The following is a 24359-nucleotide window of genomic DNA, read 5'->3' as shown; positions in this document are numbered from 1 at the left end:
ACTGGACCGGAGGGCCGGAACAAAAGCATGGATGCAGTGTTTGTGTGAACTAATATAAATTCAAAGTAAACATCATTACATAAAAGGGCATGGTCTTTTTTTCAATAGTTTTATTCATTTCAAACGGGCCAGATCCGGCCCACGGGCAGTAGTTTGCCCACGGCTGGGTTAGATGGAACCCTGGGCTTTGGAGCCAGAGAACCTGGCCTTGGCCTGCGGGGCTACACCACATAGCCCAGAAGGAGCCCAGCCTCCAGGATCGGGCATGTTTGCAGAGGGACTCAGACAGCACATGCCCTTTCCCTGTCGCCCTGGTGGCCAGAATGTGGAGCCGGTCTCCTGGGAGGGCCCTGAGGATCCTGGGTAGGTGTGAGCAGGAATAGAGTTGAAGGGTGAGGCAGGCAGACAGGGCTGCAGCCCAGGCCCAGTGTTCTTCCTGGTGGTCTGTCGCACCCTGACTAGAGCTGGCTCTGCAGGGCCCTCCTCGTGCACACCTCCCTCCCTCTGCATGTCCTTACTTAGCGAGGTTGGCTCTGGGCCCTGTTTGACCTCTGCCAAGTCCAGGATTGAGTTAGAGCCTTTTCCACCAGGGCCACCAGCTGACGAGCCTTCCTTCCCCCATCCCTCATTGCCCCTTTTTTCCTCCTGCTCCCTTTCCCCCAACCCTTAGCCGTAGCTCACACCAGCCTCTTCCAGAAGGGAGGGGATTGCACTCATTCAGGAGTCTAGAGGTTTCCTTTGAGCTGGTGTTGGCATTGTCCTGCCTGGGGTAGTCTGCCATATCAGCTCTGGGATCTTGGGAATTTCCTTGACCTGGGACAGCCTCTATTTCTTATCAGTCAGATTGTGGTAATACAAGAGCCTTCTAGAGTGGTTGTGAGAAATAGAATGAGGCAATGTATGTAAAGGGTCTAAAACTCATTTAGCAGGCCTTGGTTTTGTGAACTTCTTTAGGCCATGAGTTTTGGGGAGCAGAGACAGCAATCACCTTTTATTTTTGGTGTCCCCTCAAGCTCAGCTGTGTGCTCACTAGAGGTTTGTTTAGATGTGAATGTGCCTGCCTGGTCCTGGCCTTTCCAAGTGGCTGGGGTGGGGCCAGGCCAACCAGCAGCCCCCTCAGACTAAGACCACAGCCCCTACCCCCACCCCCACTTCATCCTGTCACTGCTCCTGGGAGGAAGCCAGCTGCCTGAGGGATTTTCCTGTGTACAGATTCCGCCTACTTGTGCATATTCATTTACACAGTGGCATTCTCTGCCTATAGATTTAGGTGGCCACATCCGCTGGGATTATAGATACCATTTGTCCTTGGTACATATTAGCCCTGTCCTAGGCACTTTCCACAGTCATATTCTCCATTTGAGAGGCTGATATAGTGCCCCAGTGTGCCTAGCTGGTTAATGGCAAACTGACATTAGAATTGTCAACATAAGAAACATGCAAATCTACAGAGAATTTTTGTGAGTTTATTTGAACCAAACTGTCAACAATTGCCAGGAAGCACAATCTCAAGGGATTGAGAAAATGCTCCAGAGAATGGCAGTTTTGCACCTTATTTTATACACTAGAGGCCCAGTGCACGAATTCGTGCACTGGTGGGATCCCTTGGCCTGGCCTACGCCCTCTCAAAACCTGGGACCTCACTAGTGCACGATCAGGGCTGGGGAGGGACTGTGAGAGGGTTCCAGGGCATGTCTGGCCAGTCTCGTCCAGTCCCAATTGGCTGGACCCCAGCAGCAGGCTAACCTACTGGATGGAGTGTCTGCCCCCTGGTGGTCAGTGCACGTCATAGCTACCAGTCGAATAGTCAAACGGTCATTAGAATTTTATATATATAGATTACAGTCAGAATATGTAAGTGTGTTACTGGTGATAGATTAGGGAAGCAGAAGAAAGCAAAACTTTATCTGGGATTGGATCAAAAGTAAATGATACATCTTTTACATAGGTGGGGACAGGATAGTCAACAATTAACATGACAAAAATAACAATAACAAGGAGAGGATTTGTAGTCTCTAATCTGGTCCATTGGTTGTGCCCTGAGGGATTTGAAAAATGAAAAGTTACCCTGACATTCCAAAGGTATGTTAATGTACTAGTACAATGGTTCTCAACCTTCTGGCCCTTTAAATACAGTTCCTCATGTTGTGACCCAACCATAAAATAATTTTCGTTGCTACTTCATAACTGTAATGTTGCTACTGTTATGAATCGTAATGTAAATATCTGATATGCAGGATGGTCTTAGGTGACCCCTGTGAAAGGGTCCTTCGGCCGCCAAAGGGGTCACGACCCACAGGTTGAGAACCGCTGTACTAGTAGATCAAGCATGTCAAACTCACTGCCTGCAAGCCGTGAGTTTGACATGCTTGATGTAGATGCAGAAGACAATAGACAGGCTCAGTTAAAGGTTGGCTTTTGTCAGAGAAGATGTGTCTACTTCCATAAATTGCTTTTTAAAAAAGTTTTAATTTCAGACTATCTTTTGTGGTGACTTTAGGTCTCTGAATTTGCAAGGCTGCCCACACACGCCTTCCCTGGGCTTGTCAGGTCAGCATGTGGCCCTGTCCGTCCACAGAACCCGTGTTGTTCCCCGTTACTCAAGTCCCTGTGATACTCAAGCTTGACTTTCGCAGCCCAACGGAGAAGCAGATGTGTAACAAGAGAGTCTCCCTTTTGAAGCTGTTTTGTCGTAGGCAGTGGTAGGAGCAGTGGGGTTAGATCAAACCTGGTTTCAGCAACCTCAACATTTGGGTTCTGGCTAGGAAAGAATACAAAGCAAGACCCAAACTGTAAGAGAACATTTCTTGGGTAAATAACAGAGGTAGAAAAAGTAATTCCTGGAAGAAATGGGCTTAGGAAACAAGTTATGGAGGTAAAGGAAGGGCCTTGGAGATTGGGAGTGAGAAAGCTAATGGGAACCTGCTGAGGGGGTGGGGTTGGAAGGGAAAGGCTCTGGGCCTGCTCCTGGGAGGGAGAATGCGCTGAGTCCTCCGTCCTAAGGGTTTTAGGGGTGGAGATTTTAGGGGAGGTCCCAGGAGAAGATCTCAGTAGAACATGCAGTAGTCTTCCAGGTGTGTCCATTCAGGATGATTGGCCGGCAGCAGGGCAGGGGGTCATTATTCAATGCAGCTGGTCCTGATGTCAGCCGTGGCTGGTTTTGCTGCTTATCTGGGCCTGAAGCTGAAACACACTTGAGGCCTAGATGTTATCTCTAGGGAGGAAAGGTCAGGGGTCCAAGCCTCATGACCAGCGATATGCCAAGGGAGGAAAGTCACCCTGGGAACAAGGCCCCACCCTACAGTTGATTGTCCACTGCTGGGCACCTGGGGCTTTCCACCCTGGTGACTTTCTGTACCTGACCCTTCATCCTTGCTCTGCTCTTGTCTAACTGCCTACAACAGTTTCACTTACACTGTTCACTGTTGGGCGGCAGACACCAGACTGAGACAGGAGTCAGAGGGGGTGAATGCAAGGCCCTGGCCTTGACTGACCTGTGAGGCCTGCTTCCTGGTCCCTGCAGGTTCTTTGCACAGACAGCTGCAGTGTCCCCTGCACCCTCAGCTCTGTATATAAATCGTCAGCCTTTCATTCCCTGCGTTTGTGCCAGCGTTTGGTGTGGCGTTAAGGGTACTTTCCACCCACTCCTTGGGGCAGGCCCATCCCTGGCACACAGGGCTCCTTCCCTCCCAAGATCCAGGCCCTCGGACTTTTTCCTTCCATGCTTCCTTCCTTAAAACCCACTTTCAATTTTTTATTTTTGTATTCAGAGGCCTTTCTTTCAGTTGCAGTAGAATGGGCTGACCTCCTGCTGGCTGCTTGGGGGCCTAGGGATTGGCTGGGGGTGGTGAGTTGGGAGCTTGCTCACCTGGCCACCATCTGTCTCAACAGGTGTCATGTGATTTCCCTGAGAGCTGCTGCCTGAGTGGAAATGCTGTCAGTGGTGGAGAATGGAGTGGACCCCCGGGATGCCATCTCGGTAGGTGACAACGGAGGATCAAGAGTGGGGAAGGAGGTGCACAGAACAGCCATTTCATTGGCTTTCCTCACTTTGAAATGTGTGGACACTGTCTGGAAAGAGAGGTCTCAGCCTGAGAAAAAAGTTATAGCAGAAGCAAGCTCTGAGGAAGTCCTGCCCTTTCTAGACCATCTTATTGGTGATAAAATGAGAATTTACCAAAAAACAGTTGGGATTTGATAAAGGTTACCTGAAAATGAAGGATTTCTCCAAAGAAGATATATAAGTGGCCAATAAGTACATGAAAAGATGCTCACCATTATTAGACACTAGAGGTCTGGTGCACGAAATTTGTGCAGGAGAAGGGGGGCCCTCAGCCTGGCCTGCACCCTCTCCCAGTCCGGGACCCCTCGAGGGATATCTGGAGGGATCGAGCCTAAGCCGCAGTCAGACATCCCTCTCGCAGTCCGGGACCCCTTGCTTCTTACCACCCGCCTGCAGTGGAGGCAGGAAAGGCTCCCACCACTGCCACTGCGCTTGCCAGCCATGAGCCTGGCTTCTGGCTGAGCAGTGCTCCCCCTGCTCCCCCTGTGGGAGCTCACTGACTACCAGGGGGCAGTTCCTGTGTGGAGTGTCTGCCCCCTGGAGGTCAGTGCACATCATAGTGACCAGTTGTTCCATCATTCGGTTGATTTGCATATTAGGGTTTTATTATAAAGGACTAGAGGCTCGATGCACGAAATTCGTGCAAGGGGCTCAGCCCTCATAGCCGCAGCGGCTTGTCTCGGCCCTCATAGCCACTGTGGCTGCCTCGGCCCTTGCAGCCCCGGCTTCATCCAGAAGGATGTCTGGAAGGTTGTTTGGCTGTCCAGTCTAATTAGCATATTATGCTTTTATTATTATAGATTAGATAAATGCAAATTGAAGCCATAATGAGATAGTTCTTCACACCCCTTATGATGGCTACAACCAAAATGGCAGACAATAATAAGTGTTGGTGGGGTTAAGGAGAAATTGGAACCCTCATACATTGCTAGTTGGAATGTAAAATGGTGCAGCCATTGTGGGAAACAGTTTGATAGTTCCTCAAGAAGTTAAACAGTGCTCCATAGGACCCAGCAATTCCACTCCTAGGTACATACCCATGAGAATTGAAAACATATGACATATGTCTACACAAAAACTTGTTGAAACTGGACAACCAGTGGGTCTGGGCTGTCTGTCACTACTTGAGCCAATTAAGTAGAGACAGGGTTAAATCATGTATGAGCATTTATTCCAGTAATGCGGGTAGTATGGGAGAGCAGCAGGTCAGCCACAAAAATCTGCTCTCCAACCCTCCCCCTCCATAAACCAGCTGCTTATGTTGGGTAGGACAAAGATTACATGGGGAAGTAGGAATTACAGGCAAGGGGAAGTAGGCAATGGGGGCTGGGGCAGGACTCCATTGTTTGGGCAATGAGGTTGTTAATATTTCCATGATAATAGTTCTTGAATGAGAATGAAAGGAATTCCAAGATTGACTCCCAGGTCCCAGGGGCGTACAACTCCCAGCCGTGGTAGAATGTCCTTTCTTTAATCAGATCAAGGCAATCACGGTATTTCTTATAACTATAGCTAGTCCCCAATATTCTGTTTTTGCCCCTAACATTGTGGGTGAATGTTCATAGTGTTAATGTAAAAATATTTAAGCCTGGTAAAGAATTTTTGTGAGTTTATTTGAACCTAACTGTCGGCAATTGCTGGGAAGTAGAATCTCAATGGATTGGGATAATGCTCCAGAGAGTGACGGTTTTTCATCTATTTTTATGCATTGCCATCAAAGGAAGAGACGTAGGTGGGTTACATGGAATCCATTGGTGATAGATTAGAGAGGTGGGAGAAGGCAAAAGTGGGGGACCTCTGGGTTTGGATAAAAAGTAAAATGATAGACACATTACTTAGGTGGGTACAGGATAGTTAACAATCAACAATTAACTCGATAATAATAACAATGAGGGAATTTATGGTTTCCGCCTTGGTGCCATTTGTTGTGCCCTGAGGGATCCAGAAAAAGGGAAGTTACAAGCTACCCTGACATTTTAATGACATGTTATCGTAGAAGCAAAAAGACAATAAACTCAGTTAAAGAAAAGATTGACCTTGTCAGGGAAAATAATGGCCTAGGAAGTGACTACCCACCATAACTGCTTTCAGTTAAAGTTTAATTTCAGACCATCCTTTGTGGTTACTTTAGGTCTTAGAGTTTGCAAGACGGCCATGCAGGCCTTCCCTGAGCTTGTCAGGTTAGCATGTGGCCCTTTCGCCCACAATAGCAGCATTGTAGCCAAAAGGTGGGAACAACCCAAACGTCTATTAACTATGAGTGGATAAATAAAATGTGGTATATCCATGCAATGGAATACTATTTGGCATAAAAATGAATGAAGTACTGATGCATGAAGAATGCTACAACCTAGAGGAAAAGAAGCTAAAATGAAAGAAACCAGACACAAAAGGCTGCCTATTGTCTGATTCCATTTATATGAAATGTCCAGAGCAGGCACCTCCATAGAGACAGAAAGGAGACTAGCGGTTGCCAAGGTTTGGGGGAGGGATAGGGAGTGACTGCCAGTGGGTACAGTATTTCCCTTTAGGGCAATGAAAATGTTCTAAAATTAGATAGCGGCCATGGTTGCACAATTCTGTGAATATGCTAAAAACCATTGAACTGTATACTTTAAATGAGAGTATTTTATGCTATGTAAATTACGTCTCATGAACGTTGTTATAAAAAAGGAACATTTAACAAACAATATAATATTTATCCAGAATCCTATCACCTAATGATTCAAACCAGTTTTTTTGCAATCCTTTCCAGTCCTTTTCCAAATAATTGTGTAATTTTTAAATATATATATACATATTTATATGTATATATATACATATAAATATAAATATATACATATATATACATATATATGTATGTATATATATATTTTAGAGAGGAAGGGAGATGGGGAGAGATAGAAACATCAATAATGGGAGGGAATCATTGATTGGCTGCCTCCTGCACGTCCCATACTGGGGATTGAGCTGCTGCAACCCAGGCATATGCCCTAACTGGAAATAGAACCATGACCTTCTAGTTCATAGATTAAGGCTCAACCACTGAGCCATGCTGGCCGGGCTACTTGGGTAATTTTGGTATATTTCTATTTTGACAGAACTCTCTTTACTCTGTATTTCCAGAAGACTTGTATATTTTGTAATTTATTCATTTAACAAACATTTATTAAGGACACAAGGTTGAGTGGAAAGAGGAATCCCCCCATGCTGCAGATCAGGAAGTGTTCTTTCCATTTAACAGGTGAGGAAAGTGAGGCTCAGAGAGGTTAGGTGAAATGTCTGAGGTGCTCCAGCTGGTGACTGACAGCTGAGACTAAACCTGATTTTTCTGAATGTAGACCATACTCCTGTTTGTTGGTCTTTTTATTGTTCTAAAGCAGCACTTGTTGCCTCTTAGCTTCTTGATTCTGTGTAGAATCTTGGTCACGTAACTAAGGTGGAACACTTCACCTCTGTCCTAGATGGATTTACCCAAGTCCCATCACCATTACTAATGATGGAGCCAATGCTTAACATAAGGTTTATATGGCTATCAGTTTATTGACACTTGGTTTAAAAAACAGAAGAGCCCTGGCCAGTGTGGCTCAGTTGGTTAGGGGTCGTCCCATGCATCAGGAGGTTGCCAGTTCAATTCCCGGTCAAGGACACATGCCTGGGTTTCGGGCTCGATCCCTGGTAGGGAGCATGCAGCTGATTGATGTTGTACTCTCACATTGATGTTTCTCTATCTCTTCCTCTCTCTCTAAAAATCAAACTATTCTGTAAAAAAATACACAAATATTTGCAAAAAATAATAACTATCTCTGGATAGTGTGTGTGATTTTCCTTCTGTATGCTTTATCTTTATTTTCTATAATTAGCATGTGATAGTTTTGCAGAAGGCACATACAGATACATACATACAGGTATGTGCATGTGTAGTTGTGCATGTATTTTGTGACAGGCAGAGTTACATTCAGGGGTCACCACAGGATATTCTAAAGGCCTGTGTCACGTCTGACCCCGCCCAGGTCATCAAGAAGAAGCTAGTGGGATCCATGAAGGCGTTGCAGAAGCAGTATGCATCCTCGGACGCAGTGGTTACCAGTGAAGACGGAGATGCCAACACCATGTGCAGCGCCCTGGAGGCCGTGTTTATCCACGGCCTGCACGCCAAGCACGTCCGAGCGGAGGCCGGGGGGAAAAGGAAGAAGAGTGCCTACCAGAAGCCTCTGCCTCAGCCTGTCTTCTGGCCCCTCCTGAAGGCCATCACCCACAAGTGAGACCAGCCCAGGCGGTTTTGCACTGGGGAGGAGCTTTGGGGGGTGGGACATGGGGCTCTTCAGCTTTGTGGGAAAGCAGCAGCCGCTCCTGTGTCTAGAACATGGGTGGTTGAGGTGGGGGATATTGTCCGACCAAGCCTCATTAGCCCCTCCTTCCTCAGGCAACAGCCTGGCACTGCTTCGAGCCCCTGGCTGGTCACCTGCAGCAGGTGCCGTCTTTTGGCCACACCCTGCAGAGTTCGGTGGCTGCATCAGAGGTGGTGTGGCCTGCAAAGCCTAAAATCTTTACTACCTGACCCTTCACAGAAGTTTGCTGATCTCGCCTTAGAACGCTTGAACATCTGTGTGCTAAGTATTTACTCCTAACATGGCATAGGTAGTTTGTTGTAAAAGAGTGGAATCCAGGAAGAGCATCTGAATATTTGCTCTGAGACACTTGTCTTTGTGGCCCTGCCCCTAACTGCCTGGACTTCAGAGCAAGCAGCTGGCACTGTGCCTCTAAGGGCTATTAAATGCCACCTTCAGCCCAATGGTGCTTTGTCGGTCTCCAGTCTTCCTTCCCATGCCTACTGCCACTGCCTATCTCGGGTTCTTACCTCACTCCTGGGTGACAATGGCTTTCTCATTGTCCCCCTTATCTCATTCTGTCCTTTCTTGACATTTACTGAGCTTAAGCGAACCGGAGCCAATCACTGCGTCCTATAGAGCATGGTCTGTCCGCCCATGAAGGGGACATGAGCAGGGGACTGTGGTAGTCAGAAGCGAGCATTTAATTAGATCGAGGCGTTCAGGAACTGAGTTTGGTATACCTGGGTCTGATCTTATCCAGAGCAACCCACCCTAAAGTCTGCATAGCTGAGGTCAAGTCACCTTCCTGTGCAAAAACCTATAGCCCACAGGCTCCCAAATGCTAGCCTGGAGCCTGGTTCACTCGGTGGAGGCCCCAGAATCTGCATCGTGACCAAGTTCCCAGGTGATTCTGAGGCACAGCCAAGTGTAGGGACCGTTGCCCCACTCTGCCTCACCAGTTGGATTCTCAACTGCATTACCTGGCTCTGCCACCAAATCACCCACTCCTCCCCACATTGTAATGGCAGTGCTCCCCACTCCTGTTACAGCTCTGTGGCTTTCCTTCCCTTACGCCTTTACTTCTGTTAGTTTCATGTGCCTACGAGGTCCTCCTATCTTTCCCTCTTGAAATCCCACAAGGCCCAGCTCAGAAACTGCCCATTCTATGGCATTATTTTCACTCCAACCCGAAAAGGATCACTCAGTTCCCACCCCAGCTCTACTAACAGGAGGTGTGCCCTGGAAAGCGAGTTACCTGGACGGAGGACAGGGACCGTCTTTCCCCTGTGTCATTAGTATGGCTCCTGCCAACCAGTGTATAAAACGACATCTGCATGATTCAGAGTCCTTTCTTGACATGATCCTGTTCTCCCCCTTCCCAGGCACACCATCTCGGACTTGGAGCACCTGGTCTTTGTCAGCACGGACGTGGGCCGCTGCCGGGCCTGGCTGCGGCTGGCCCTCAACGACGGCCTGATGGAGTGCTACCTGAAGCTGCTGCTGCAGGAGCCAGCCCGCCTGTGCGAGTACTACCAGCCCTCCGCCCTGCTCCGAGACCCCGAGGAGAGCGAGTTCCTCCTCAGCTTCCTGCAGGGACTGACATCCTTGTCCTTCGAGCTCTCCTACAAGTCCTCCATCCTGAACGAGTGGACGCTCACCCCGCTGGCCCTCTCTGGGCTTTGCCCCTTCTCTGAGCTCGACCCTGTCACTACCTCGGGGACAGAACTACAGCGGAAGGAGTCTCTGGATTCCATCTCCCATTCCTCGGGCTCAGAGGACATCGAAGTCCAGCACTCGGGCCATAAGATCCAACGGAACAGGCAGCTCACTGCCTCCTCCCTCAGCCTGGACACGGCCAGTTCGTCCCAGCTGTCCTGCAGCCTCAACTCTGATAGCCTCCTACTCCCGGAGAACGGCTCCAAGAGTCCAGACCACTCTGAGGAGCCCATGTCCTACGACTCGGACCTGGGGACAGCAAATGCCGATGACTCAGACCCGTCTCTGCAGGAGTGAGTACCACGCCTTCCCTCTCTCTGCTTCCTTCCTTCTTCTCTTCCTCTTTCCCTTCCTCCTTCCCTCCCTTCCTCTAGCATGTGATTGCCTGTCACTGCACACCGAACTCTGTTAGGGCGTAAGGAAAGGCAAAGGGAACCTCTCTCTTCCTCAGGGACCGAGGTTGCTGGGAGCTGTAACTGGAGGCAAAATGGGGGCGTGAGGAAATGGATTTAGACAGCGCTCAGGGCTGGTTCAGTCCGGCTCTGTCCTGGGCGACCTTTGACAAGTTATTTCATCTCTCTGGGACTCACAGAAGACAACAATATTTTACACTGTCTAGAGAGAAGGAAACTAATAGTTCAAGGCTATATTTACAACTTCCAAAAAATACAGTGAAGCATGATGCAAAAGGATGGTCTTCTGTGACCTCCCAGAGGATACAAACCTGAATGCTGCCTGGAGGAGGTGGTAGACAAACCGGGCCAAGCCCAGCTGTGGAAAAGGAATACGTGGAGCGACGACTCTGACTAGAGAAGGGAACCTGGGCAGAGCCGCCGTCTTCTTTTTTTTTTTTTTTTTTATGTGTTTTTATTAATTTTATTTAAAAAGTATTTTGATTTCAGAGAGGTAGGGAGAGAAATAACAATGAGAAACATCAATCAGCTGCTTCTTGCATGCCCCCTAGTGGGGATTGAGCCTGCTACTGGGGCATGTGCCCTGACTGGGAACTGAACCTTTGACCTCTTGTTGCATGGCACAGTGCTCAACCAACTGAGCCACACTGGCCAGAGCAGAGCCTTCTTTTCAGGCTTTTTAACATTAATTTTTGAATAATAGTCTATTTTTATGGTTAAAAAAAATCTAAAAAGTGTTTCCCACCCCTATAACCATAATTATTTTCTTGCTTAGTCTTCCAGTGTTTTTAAATACATCTATAACAAATATGCATATGCAGATTTTAAAATTGTATTTCTTATTCTCCCACCTCTTTCCCCAAAAGCTGGTATAAATACACTATTATACACCTTGTTTTGGAGGAGATCTTTTCATATCAGTTTCTTTTTATTTCCCCTGTGGCATATGTTTTCATTGTCTGAAAGTGCCTTAGTTTATTTAATCAGCCCTGTATGTAGTGGACATGGGAGTTCAGTGTCTTATAAGTAACCTTGCGTGTGTAGTTTTTTATTTCTCTGCAGTTATCTCTGCTCAGTAAATTCCCAGAAGCAAAATTACTGAGTCAAAGGATAGATGAATTTGTCATTTCACGGATATTGCCTGTTTACACTCTATTAGCCTTATCAACAGAAGGTATTATCAAACTTTTGGATGTTTGCTCATCTAATAGGTAACAAATGGTAACCTTTTTATTAACCATTTTCTTCAGTTGGATCCATGTTCCATCAGTGTTTAGGACCTTCTTTTTCATTCCTGCTGTCCCACCTTTGGTTCAGGCCTTTACAGGGATGCCACCTGGTGTGGGAATTGTACCAGTTTGGGGTGGTGGTACGGACTGGCGTGGAGCAGATCTTGTTTCAAGCCCCGTTCTACCACTTACTAGTCCAGTAATGTCAGGCAAGTTGCTGGCTCTTTTTGAGGTTCTGTTTTTTCATCTTTAAAATGCAGATTGCGGCCCTTGCTGGTTTGGCTCAGTGGATAGAGTGTCGGCCTGCGGACTGAAGGGTCCCGGGTTTGATTCCAGTCAAGGGCACATGCCCGGGTTGCAGGCTCGATCCCCACTGTGGGGCGTGCAGGGGGCAGCCAATCAATGATTCTCTCTCATCATTGATGTCCCTATCTCTCTCTCCCTCTCCCTTCCTCTCTTAAAATCAATAAAAATATATTTTAAAAAATAAATAAAATGGAGATTGCCTCAGAGGGCTGGTGGAGGATCAGATCAGATGCCTGTTAGTGAGTTGCGCACATAAGAATGTCTGATAGGCACCAGAAAGAGCTTCTGAGCACTGAGCGCATGAGATAGAATTTTCAAATGTCAAACGGAAGGATTGAGCTAGAACATGTTGGAAAGGAGCAGGCCCTGCCCCAGCACGGCTGGGCCTGTGGCATGACGTAGGCTCATTCACATGCCTCAGTCCTTTGTTGCCTCTCCCTCCTCCCACAGACCAGCCAGCCGTCTCTCTGTCACGTGTCTTTTCTTTATCTTTCATGAATCTTGTGATTGGAAAATTCCAGCTTAAGATCACTGAGCCAGTGGCCATCCACCCTGTGTGCTTATGATGGGGAACTAACTCAAGGAAGGAGGGTCAGGATGTACAGACCAACACTAGTGTGAGGAACCAGCATACACTGAACACACAGATGTGCAAACACATACGCAGCCTTCTTAGAGCTGGGCTGGAGGTTAGTCTTTGAACATCCACAGAGACTAGCATTTCTTGGGGTGTATGTTTTAAGGGTAAAGAGTCTCACCAACAGTTGAGAGTTCACTTCAGCTATTTTTATATTACTTAAACGTAACTTAAAAATTACGCACAAATACCTTGTGCTTATACCTCTTAAAGTTGTAAAACCAGAACATCGACAAATAGCCCAGCCAGAGTGGCTCAGTTGATTGAGTGTCATCTTGTGCACCAGAAAAGTTGCCAGTTCGATTCCATGCCCACATTAAAGAGGATTTAGTCCCTGATTGGGGTGCATGTGGGAGGCAACGGATTGATGAGCTCTCTCTCCCCCTCTCTCTGAAATCAATAAAAACGAATTTTTAAAAATCCCTACAAATTAAACGTAAAGAAAAGTGCAAAACACTAACATTCAAAATGAAATATATATTATTTCACTGAAATCAAATTGCAGTTTGCTGCTTTTGTGTTTTTTTGAGTCTGAATTATAATTATCACTGAGAAGCATAGGCACATTCTAGTGGTTGAAAATGTGGACTCAGGAGCCAGACTGCCTGAGCCTTCCTTAACCAGCTTTTTGACCTTGGGCAAGTTACTCAGTCTTTCTGACATTCACGTCCTCATCTGTAAAATGGCGATAAGAATGTTCCAAAGGGATGCCAGGAAGATTAGATGAGTTAAGATAGTGCTTCGAGCAGTGCCTGACACATGGTGAGTGCCCAATAGGTGGTGTTATTGTCCTTTACTGCTAAGTCCTCCTGAGAACTGATGACCTGAGTTACACTTCTTGTCTCTATAACTACTGTGAATAGCTGGTTAGTAACATTTGTCAGCTGTCATCATGAGGTCTTCCCTGTGGGAAATGATTCTGAGACCATGCAGCCCACCTCTGTGCAAGAAACCACAGGCTCAGACCTCTTGGCAGGGGTTCTTTCCACGGTGGCCATCCAGAACCTCCATGCCATGCTTTTTATTTATTTCACACATACACACATAGATACTTACGCACGTAATAACATGTGCTTTTTTAAGATTGTTTTTTAAGTGAATGTGCAAAGAAATTTTTTAAACAGACGTTTTTGATCACCACTGCCCTGAACCAGAGAGAAGTGGAAAGACTAGCATTTTCAGTTCTTTTTTTTTCTTTCTTTTTTTTTTTAGAGAGAGAAAGCAATAGAAACATCGATTTTGTTGTTCCACTTATTTATGCATTCACTGGTTGATTCTTTTATGTGCCCTGACTGGGGATCGAACCCACAGACTTGGTATATCAGACAATGCTTTAACCAACAACTGACCTACCTGGACAGGGCTGTTTCATTTGTATGTTGCAATCTATTCAAAGTTTTCTTTTTTATTGCCTTTTCTTCAAAATCTCATTCTTGCACTTTTTCCAGTTGAGGTATCTATTCTTATTCTCATTGGATCCTGAGACCAGAACTGATTCTGATGAGGCTCTATGAACTTGATTTCACCTTGACCTTGGTTTTGGTTTTGTGGAAGCTCTAATTTATTGCACAATCAATTTTGGTGGCATTTTTTTTATGCATCACTCATTTCAACACCCAGTCTACTCAATCATTAAAATCTTTCTTATAGAGTAGGGATCATTTATAACTAATAACCATTTTGGTAATGCTAGTGAATATTTCCATAATTCTCCTTTCCTTACAGTTCTGTATTTGTTTACATGGAGGCTAAGCAGTCTTATCAATAATAATAAAAGCAGCTACAATAACAAATTGAGGTTAACATTGAGAAGCTTGTGCAAGACACTCTTCTAGGCATTTTGCATATATTATCTCATTTAATCTTTGTCACAGTCATAAAAGTGGGTGCTGCTACCATGCCTGTTTTACAGATAAGGGAATTAAATCTATGAACTGTAGGTACCTTTGTGGGGTGCTTAGCAATGTTCTAACCAAGGCCAGGAGGACTCTTGGCTCCCTGCTTTTAATCACTTACTACTCTACCTCCCAGGAGCCCATGAAGAGCTGGGACTTCACAAGGGATATAAAAATCTGTCTCCCTTGCCTAGCTGGTTTGGCTCAGTAGATAAAGTGTCAGCCTGCAGACTGAAGGGTCCTGGGTTTGATTCTGGTCAAGGGCACATACCTCAGTTGCAGGCTTGATCTCAGGCCCGGCTGGGGCATGTTCAGGAGGCAACCAATCAATGTGTCTCTCTCACATCGTGATGTTTCTCTCTCTGTCTTTCCTACTCCCTTCCACTCTCTAAAAATCAATGGGACCCTAGCTGTAGCTGGTTTGGGTCAGTGGATAGAGCGTTGGCCTGCAGACTGAAGATTCCCGGTTCAATTCTGGTCAAGGGCACATGCCCGGGTTGCACACTCGATCCCCAGTAGAGGGCGTGCAGGAGGCAGCCAATCAGTGATTCTCTGTCATCATTGATGTTTCTATCTCTCTCCTCCCTTCCTCTCTGAAATCAATAAAAATATATTTTAAGAAAATCAATGGGAAAACATATCCTAAAATCTGACTCCCTAGTTTATTTCATAACGTGGCCCAGTCTGCCACAGTGGTTTGGACACATACAACTGGTCAGCGAATGTCCCTTCCTCCTTGGCCAGTAGAGACTAGCCCTGTGCTTCCAGAACTCAGCAATCCCTGTGCCCTGCAGGTTGCACCACTGGACTTAACTCTCTGTTTTTAGAGTGAGGCCATAGAGCAGGAACCAGCACCCGCCTGCATCCTCCATAACTATTCTACCAGCACATTTATACCTTTGTCTGATAGGTCACCTTGTTGTTTAGTGAGAGATGATTCACAGACCATAAAATTCACCATTTTAAAGTATACAGCCGAAACCGGTTTGGCTCAGTGGATAGAGCGTCGGCCTGCGGACTGAAGGGTCCCGGGTTCAGTTCCGGTCAGGGGCATGTACCTGGGTTGTGGGCATATCCCCAGTGGGAGATGTGCAGGAGGCAGCTGATCGATGTTTCTCTTTCATCGATGTTTCTAACTCTCTCTCTCTCTCTCCCTTTCTCTCTGTAAAAAATCAATAAAATATATTTAAAAAAATAAATAAATAAAGTATACAGTTCAGTCGTGTTTAGTATGTGCACAAAGTTGTGCAACATCTAGTTCAAGAACACTTTGATCACCCAGGAAGGAAACCCCTTACCCATTAGCTATGCATTTATCTATTTTGGACATTCCATGTCAATGGAATCATATAATACCTGGCCTTTTGTGACTTCTTTCACATAGTATGTTTTCAAGGTTCATCCATGTTGCAGCATGTATCGTGACTGAATAATGTTTCCTTATATGGATATACCACAATTTGTTTAGTTATTTTTCAGTTAATGGACAGTTTTTTAATTGTAGCCATCCTCTTGGGCATAAAGTAGATCTCATTGCAGTTTTGATTTGTACTTCACTACTGTCTAATGGTATTGAGCATCTTTTTATGCACTTATTGGCTATGTATAGGTCTTCTTTGAAGTAATGTCTATTTATATCTTTGCCTATATTTAAATTGGGTTGCCATTTTATTACTGGGTTGTAAGAATGCTATATAGCCCTGGCCAGTGTGGCTCAGTTGGTTGGAGCATCATCCTGTACATCAAAAGGTTGTGGGTTCGATCCCCGGTCAGGGCACATATGGGAGGCAACTGATTAATGTTTCTCTCTCACATCTCTCTCTCTCTCTCTCTTAAAAAAATAAATAAATAAATAATCAGTAAACATATCCTTAGGTGAGGATAAAAAAAATCTATAGCCCTAGCTTTTTTGGCTCAGTGGATAGAGTGTTGGCCTGTGGACTGAAAGGTCCCTGGTTCAATTCTGGTCGGGGGCACGTGCCTGGGTTGCAGGCTTGATCCCCGGTGGGGGGCGTGCAGGAGGCAGCCAATCAGTGATTCTCTCTCATCATTGATGTTTCTCTCTTCCTTTCCATTCCTCTCTGGAATCAATAAAAAAAAAAAAAAAATTTAATCAATAAACATGTCCTCAGGTGAGGATAATAAGAAAGAGTGCTATATATTCAGGATACTAGAGCTTTATCAGATATATGATAGTATCTGCATATAAAATATGCAAATATTTTCCCTATTCTCTGGGTTTTCTTTTCACTTTCTTGGTAGTATTCTTTGGAAGCACAAAAGTTTTATTTTTATGAAGTCCAATTAATTTTTTTTTTTTATTGGCTGCTTATGCAGTAGATGTCATAGCTAAGAAACCATTGCCTGACCCAAAGATACGAAAATTTATACCTGTCTCCTTCTAAGAGTTTTGTGGTTTTTGCTCTTACTGTTAGTTTTTTGATCCATTTTGAGTTACTTTTTTTAATATGGTGTGATAGGAGTCCAACTTAATTCTTCTGCATGGAACTATTCACTTATCCCAGCATCATTTGTTGAAAAGACTATTCTTTCCCCATTAAAATGTCTTGGTGCCTATGTTGAAAATCGATTGCCCATAAGTGTCTGGGTTGGTCACCTATTCTTGACTGGAATGTCTTGAATTGTTGTTCTGGATTAAGGTGGCGTTGTGTAGATAAGAGCAGAGTTCAGCCAGAAGGTGAAAACTTGAGTTCTGAAATCTTAGTTTCCATAATCCCACATGAAGGAGAGTTTGATGTGTCTTCTAGACCCGGTTTAAGCCATTAGGGCAGGTGTGTGCAATCTCCTGGGCTCCAGACAGCTTTGCTGTCATCCGAACCTGCCTTTATCCATGACGGACTCAACTGGGTTCATCAGCAGAAGAGGAGCCAGCAAATAGACTTACTTCAGAAATGGAACTTAGATTCCCAGAAACCTCAGGAGAGGGAGGACAGAGCAGCCACTAGCCAGTGCACATTCCAGAGGGCCCAGAAGTATGTTTTTGCATGCATGTGTGCGTGTGTGTGTGTGTGTGTGTGTGTGTGTGTGTGTACAAAGGCAGTAACATTGGCCCCAGAAGCACCACTTAGGGGCAGGAAGAGCCAGTTTTGTTGGGAGGAGTGAGCAGGAGCACACCTCATGTATACTTGTATGCACACTTGCACACCTTGTGTACACTGACCCCCAGCAGCAATTTCTGGGGAGGGGAGCCTTCTCTGACTCCATAGCCAGTCCAGCTCTGAGGTAGACCAGCCCTTGCACCTCACCCCAACCCTACTGCCCAGATGGTATTCCAGGAACAAGATGGGTCCTCACTTCAGCTAAGTCCATGTCCCCAGGGCTGGAGTCCTGGTGCCTCGGTGCCGTTGGGGAGCCCAGCTCTGAGACGCTCTGTTCACGGGGCTGTGCCACAGTCGGCTTCGGGAAATGACTGCCCACACAGCCGTTGGTTTGGCCGACCAAACTCTCCAGGCCCACAGGGAGCCTGTGCAGCCGGTAAAGGCAATCAGTTCCCGTTCACATCAAGTCCTTTCCTCTGCTGTGTGAGCTTTTCACCTGCGATCCTGGGCTCCACAGCTCACTTGCCAGCTGCGGAGAAAGGGTGGTGCTGAGTGTCAGAGGAGGCGGCTGCGTGACCGGAGGAGAGCAGTGGGTGATGAAGAGTGTTGTTTCGCCCTGGCCAGTGTGACTCAGTGATTATAGGGTCTGTCAGCCCAGGCACCAAAGGTCTCGGGTTCATGTAGCAACCAGTTGATGTCAATGTTTCTCTCTCTCTCTCTCTCTCTCTCTCTCTCTCTCTTCCTCTTCCTCTTCCTCCCTCGCTCCCTTCCATTCTCTCCACTGGAAAAGCAATGGAAAAAATATCCTCAGGTGAGGATTTTTTTAAAAAAGAGTGTTGTTTCTTAAGTCACAAGGCAGCAGTTTTCCATTCTTAGCACAACCCAGTAGCCAGGGGCATTCTAGCTGACAACTGGTCACACAGGTTTCTTTGTTTAAAACTTCTAGGGTGTTGTCTGAATTCAACAAAGCCCAGGTAAACTCTGTGCCAACCAACGGACTGAGCCGAGAAACGGAGATTCCCACACTGCAGGCCTCACTCTCCCTCCACGGCCTCTGCCTCGACACCAGCACACACCTGCACGTCGAGGCGCCTGCAGAGCCCCTCCCTGCCCGAGCAGCCTCTGGGACTGCAAATGGTGGCCACAAGCAGGAACCACTTTCCCTGGCACCTGGCATCCTGGGCTTGCAGCATCTGGGCACTGCCCAAGCTGTCACTTCGAGGAGCACTTCAGACCAGCAGCCTTCTAGTCCTGTGAGAGCAGTCGGCCAAGGGGATGGGCAGCAGAGGCCCTCGGTGGATGACGGAGCTGGACTGAGCCTCATGGTTTCCTCACCCACCAGTCCGGTGAGTGGTTCCGGCTGTTCTGGGGGTGGTCTTGGTAAAAGGTCTCCAAGCCAGGGTATCCCCGGTTGATGACCCCAAGTGGTCTCTGCCTTCTTCCCAATTACCCCCTCTCTCTGGATGGTGTTAGTGTTAATAGCATCGTGAAGATGGAGCTGGTGTTTCTTGGTGTGTGAGTAGTGGACATAAGCTGGGCACCATGCCCATCAGTTCCCATGGTTATCTCCTGTTATCTTTGCATCGACTCTATAACAAGATAATTCTCACTTGACCACAGACTCTCTGCTCTTAAATAACTTAAGGCCTTGGGCCAGGAACTTCACCTCACTGACCCTTGGTTTCCTCCTCAGTACTTGTTATTAATAAATTGATATTTTTTATATATTTCTTTTGAAAATACTCATTTTGCAACATGATCCAGATTTAGAACTGTGCTGTCCAATTTGACAGCCACTAGCCACATGTAGCTATTAATTTCACCTGCTTCTTTTTACATTTAAAAAAAAAATGTGGCTACTAGAACATTGAAAGTGACATGTATGACTCACATTGTATTTCTATTGGACAGCGCTGTTCTTGAATAAGCCAATCTAGTTTGTTGATAACCCAAGGGAAGTCAATCCTGGGAATGTCCCGGAGAAGTGTTAGCCAGTGGAGCAGCAGTCAAAGCTGTGACCTAAGCTTTTCAGCTGTTTCCGTTTGTTCTTGTGTCATGGAATGCAGAGGCAGGAATCTATGTACGTGTGCTCCTGGACACAGGAAGCCAGGAAGCTGCAGCCTGGGCTCATGTTGGTGCATGGTCTTACTTTTCAGCTCCATCCATGCACATCTCTCCTTTGGCCTGTAACTTCCAGATCCTATAACTCAGGACGGGACCAGGGCCATGCAAAGTGAAAGAGGTGTACACACACCCTTTTTAAAACAGCTTTAGTGCATTTAAAATTATTACGGTTTTAATCAGAGAAGAAGGGAGAAGGAGAGAGATAGAAAACTCAATGATGAGAGAATCATTGATTGGCTGCCTCCTGCACGCCCCCTACTGGGGATCGAGCCCACAACCTGGGTATGTGCCCTTGACTGGAATCAAACCTGGGACCCTTCTGTCCACAGACCAACACTCTATCCACTGAGCCAAACCAGCTAGGGAGTCTTGTTCTTACATTTAGATATGTGGTATATTTTGAGTTAATTTTTGTATATTGTATAAGGATGAGGTCCAACTTCATTCTTTTGCATATAGATATCCAGTTCTACCAGCACTATTTGTTGAAAAGACTATTATTTCCCCTTTTAAAAAAGTTTTGAGGAATAATGTGTTTAAAGTATATCAGATCCTCAGGTGCATACCTCAATGAGTAATTATATATGATATGCACTCTGTGACCACCATCCAGATCTAGATATAGAACATTTCTAGCCCAAAGGAAACTACCATAGATTCATTTTTCCTGTCATTGAACTCATTATAAATGGAAACATACAATATATTACTCTTATGCTTCTTTCACTGAACTGTGCAGTTCACCTATACATACAACCTGGGACTATAGTTTGGCCTTTTCCACTGATCTATAGTATTTCATTATAAGACTATATCATAATGTATGTCTCCATGCTCCTGCTAACAGACATTTGGGTTGTTTCCAGGTTTGGGGCCATTATGAAGAACATTCTTGTACTTGCCTTTTGGTGAACCTATATACTCATTTCTGTGGGTATATATTGAGGAGTGGAATTGCCAGGCCATTGGGTAGACATATGTTTAGCTTTAGTAGATACTGCCAAACAGCTTTCTAACAGTCTTGTACCAAGTTATCCTCACACTAGTAATATATGAGCGCTGCCATCTCTTTCTCCTAGCCAGCAGGGTCGGGACAGGGCAGTCCACTCATCAACAAAGCTCTTCCTTTGCTCACCACGTTTTGACCCCCTGGCCTCCTTGCAGCTCCTGACAAAGCAAGTTTCTTGTAGCCCCAGGCACTCCCATTTTCTGTTCCCTGTGCCTGGACCCTTTTCTGACTCACTCCTTTCCCTCGCTGCTGTCTCGGCCTTCCCTGACCACTCTGCCTCCAAGCACCGGTGACTCCCATTCCCAGTCATCTGCTTCACTTGGTAACACTCATCACTATGTGAAGTTATATCATCTCTTCATTTTCTATTTGTGTATTTCCTGTCTTCCCGACTATACTGTTGCCTCCATTATGAGAGAGACCATGTCCATTCATTCTGTATTGTCAGCTCCAAGCACTGTACCTGGGAGAGAGTAGGTATCAATCACTAGTTCTTGAACTCTCTCTTGAAATGCCGGCTTGTAGATTTACATTGAGAAGTGCACCATCAAGTGCAGAGGTGGGCAGGTTGGTCTGACCAGGGCAGGCTCCACCTCCTTGCCACCCCAGGGGAGTCTGGTTGCTAGAGGGTTGCTTGGTGACGTGGAATCAAAGCACCTACTGCTGAGTTCAGTGTGTGCTCGCCCTTCCTGAAGCCCATCTCCTTTGGGGAGTTGTGGATCCATTCATTCCCCTACTCCCTAGTCACTGGGCACACTGTGGCCCGCCTATTCACATTGACCTGGTATCTTCACTCCTCAGCCAGACTCCTCTCTGGATTTCACTGTTGTATAAAGTGTCCTGATGTCCAGGTGGCATTCCTGGAGCGATTTTGTTCCCTAGTGGTAGGTGCTTTGGGTCCCTGGTGGCAGGTGCTGCTCTGGCTGAAATTCTTGGTCAATGGTGATTTCCCCCCACTGTTAAAGGGGCAGGGAGCTGCAGCCAATTAAGCCGACCATGCTCTTTTCCCCATGGGAGCCTGGTGTGCAATGGCTGCAAACAGCAGCATCCTTGGTAGTGTACGCAACCTGTTGCTAGTATGGGTTGCCTTAAGGGACCTTGGATACAGCCCTTTCTGGTGGACACTCGTGTCTGAACTCATGCTGCCCTCAATCTAGAAAGAAAAAAAAAAGAAAGAAAAGAAAAAAAGGGGGGGGGGGCAGGGAACTGGCCAGATATGGGCCCCTGAGTGAGCAGGCTGTAGGAAGGTGGCATGAAAGGGAGACGGGAGACAGTTGTGTGCTCCTCTCCCCTACCTCCCTTTCTGCTTTATAACTGGAGGCCTTGGCGTGGGCCACAGCCACAGGAGTTGGTCCAATTCCATGTGCAGAAGTTCCAAGGACCCAGTGTTCCCACTTTTTTTTCTCCTTTGCTAAGAGAACAAAAGGTTTCCCCGAGAGTATGATTTCCTGGTGGCTAACCTGTGGTCCCTGGAGTGTGTCTGACCATTTCCTGCTCATCTCCCTCTCCGCTGCGGATGAAGGCGCCCTCACCAGTGACCATACATCATCTCAGAATCCACATTTGTCTCCTTCCTTCCACTTCCCTCACCTCACCCTTGTATTTTATGTTAAAGATGTTTGGAAAATCAAGATTTGTTCTTTCATCTGTTATAACTCTATGCCAGGCACAAATAACAATGTTCCAAACAGCTTTGGGTTAAATCCAGAACTCCAAGGGAGCCCCCGGGTGGGATGGAGGGCTCCTAACCCAGCTGAAGGGTGGGAGTGGGGTAAGGATAAGTAAGGAAAGCTTCCAGGAGGAGGTAGTAGATGACCTCTGAGCTGAGTCTCAAGGGATAGTGGTCTCTCCCAGTAAGGCCAGTAGCAGGGGCTGGGAGGTGTGTGCCAGGCTCCATGAGGCTACCTAGACAGCCAGGGGTTGCTCCTGCCTATTTTCCTCAGGGAGTTGCCTTGAGTCCCGATGACCCAGGCAGGCTTTGTTCAGAGCCCTGTGTTGTAAAGTCCCCTATAGCCACCTTCATTGACACATTGTCCTGCCACTGGCAGAAGGAAGCACCTGCCAAGTTTGAGGGTTTTCAGAGGAAGCCTTAGAGGCCCCGCTCTGTGAGCCTCCCCCCCAAACTCCTGGCTCAGAACTCTCACTCTTGGCTGAAAGGACTCTTACAGCATCTGAATGAATTAAATTGTCTAAACCAGTCTTTCTGGGGAATCCCTAGTCCTACTCCCCTTCACCATCTAGGGGAGCAGGGAGGGCAGTCTTGATTTAGGGGTTGGAAATAGCAATGTCAGGTTGAGGTTGGTGACACTTAACAAAAGAGCTGGTCTGGTCCCCCCTGTGTGACTCATTTCCTCTGTGTAGACAGACATGTCTGGTGGCCCAGCCGGCTTCCTTGCCTCTGCACTTGCACACTTAGGCACAGAAAGGCTGGGAGCGCTTGAAATAGTGGGGGGTTGAGGGAGGCTAGAATCCATTCCCTCAAGCCCCTGACCTCAGACCCACTCCACTTCTCAAAGCCAGTGAGCAGCTTCAGACTCAGAGAGATAGCAACAGAAGGGAAAGAGTAGGATAGGCTGCCTGAGCCCTCGGGGTCCTGCTCTGAAGTGGGGAGCAGAAGCAGGGGTTGCCAGTGAGAACTCTGGGTCCTTCCCCATGCCTCCCTTACCTCACACCCTACAAGCAGAGCCAAAAAACTCTACATCCCTTAGACAAATGGTGCTAGGACAACTGAATATCCAGATAGAAAAAAATAAAGGTGGACCCTTCCTCACGCCATACATATACATGAACTCAAAGTAGATCATATACCTAATTCTAAGATCTAAAACTAAAGCTCTTAGCAGAAAACAGGGGTAAATCTTTGTGACCTTGAATTAAGCAATGGTTTCTTAGATACAACACCAAAGGCACAGACAGACACAAAAATAGATGAATTGGACTTCATCAAAATTTAAAAATTTTGTTCCTCAAAGAGCACCATCAAGAAAGTAGAAAGACAACCTACAGAACCGGAGAAGTTATTTGCAGATTGTATTTATTTCCTAGGGATCCTGCAGCAAAGTACTATAAACTGGATGATGTAAAACAACAGAAATGCATTCTCTGCTAGAAGCCCAAACTCCGCGTGTTGGCAGGATTGGTTCCTCTGGGATTCAAGAATCTGTTCCATGCTTTTAACTTCTGGTGTTACCAGCAATCCTTGGCATTCCTTGGCTTGTATACCCATCGCTCCAGTCCCTCCCTCCATCACATTCCTCTGTGCCTCTATCTTGACTTGGCATTCTTCTCTCTCTTTGTGTGTGTGTGTGTCTTTGTCCTCTTATAAGGACATAGTCACATTGGATGAAGGGCTCACCATAGCCCGGTATAACCTCATCTGAACTAACTGCATTTGTAATAACCCAATTTCCAAATAAGGTCACATTCTGAAGTATTGGGGGCTAGGATCTCAACATATCTTTTTGAGGGATAGAGCATCAACCTGCAGACTGAAGGGTTTGGTTCTGGTCAAGGGCATGTACGTCGGTTGCAGGCCTGATCCTGGCAGGTCGATGCTCTATCCACTGACCCAGAC

At 46.5% G+C, this 24359-nt stretch overlaps 1 protein-coding gene, 2 long non-coding RNA genes and 1 other non-coding gene across 6 annotated transcripts in view; 2 read left to right on the top strand and 2 right to left on the bottom strand.

Annotated features, from left to right (window-relative positions):
* Nucleotides 1-20370, bottom strand: part of LOC132218772 (uncharacterized) — a 46559-nt gene extending 26189 nt beyond the window's left edge. Inside the window, exon 1 of the long non-coding RNA XR_009449260.1 lies at nucleotides 20074-20370. This is a non-coding gene — a long non-coding RNA (uncharacterized LOC132218772). The remainder of the gene's footprint in view (nucleotides 1-20073) is intronic.
* LOC132218786 (uncharacterized) overlaps nucleotides 1-24359 on the bottom strand; it is a 449343-nt gene that overhangs the window by 287795 nt on the left and 137189 nt on the right. The window lies entirely within an intron of this gene.
* PLEKHM1 (pleckstrin homology and RUN domain containing M1) overlaps nucleotides 1-24359 on the top strand; it is a 46701-nt gene that overhangs the window by 4476 nt on the left and 17866 nt on the right. For all 3 annotated transcript variants that reach the window (XM_059670463.1, XM_059670464.1, XM_059670462.1), the window contains 4 exons: nucleotides 3892-3979; nucleotides 8077-8324; nucleotides 9780-10406; nucleotides 18599-18998. In XM_059670463.1, coding sequence (XP_059526446.1) covers nucleotides 3932-3979; nucleotides 8077-8324; nucleotides 9780-10406; nucleotides 18599-18998 — 1323 coding nt within the window. In that variant the 5' untranslated portion in view covers nucleotides 3892-3931. The remainder of the gene's footprint in view (nucleotides 1-3891; nucleotides 3980-8076; nucleotides 8325-9779; nucleotides 10407-18598; nucleotides 18999-24359) is intronic.
* Nucleotides 21761-21895, top strand: LOC132219432 (small nucleolar RNA SNORA70). The gene has a single exon (XR_009449443.1). It is a non-coding gene; the product is annotated as a small nucleolar RNA SNORA70 (small nucleolar RNA).

This window comes from Myotis daubentonii, chromosome 16, assembly GCF_963259705.1.
Source record: "Myotis daubentonii chromosome 16, mMyoDau2.1, whole genome shotgun sequence".
Lineage (NCBI taxonomy): Eukaryota > Metazoa > Chordata > Mammalia > Chiroptera > Vespertilionidae > Myotis > Myotis daubentonii.
This window is presented reverse-complemented; position numbering and strand designations above follow the sequence as displayed.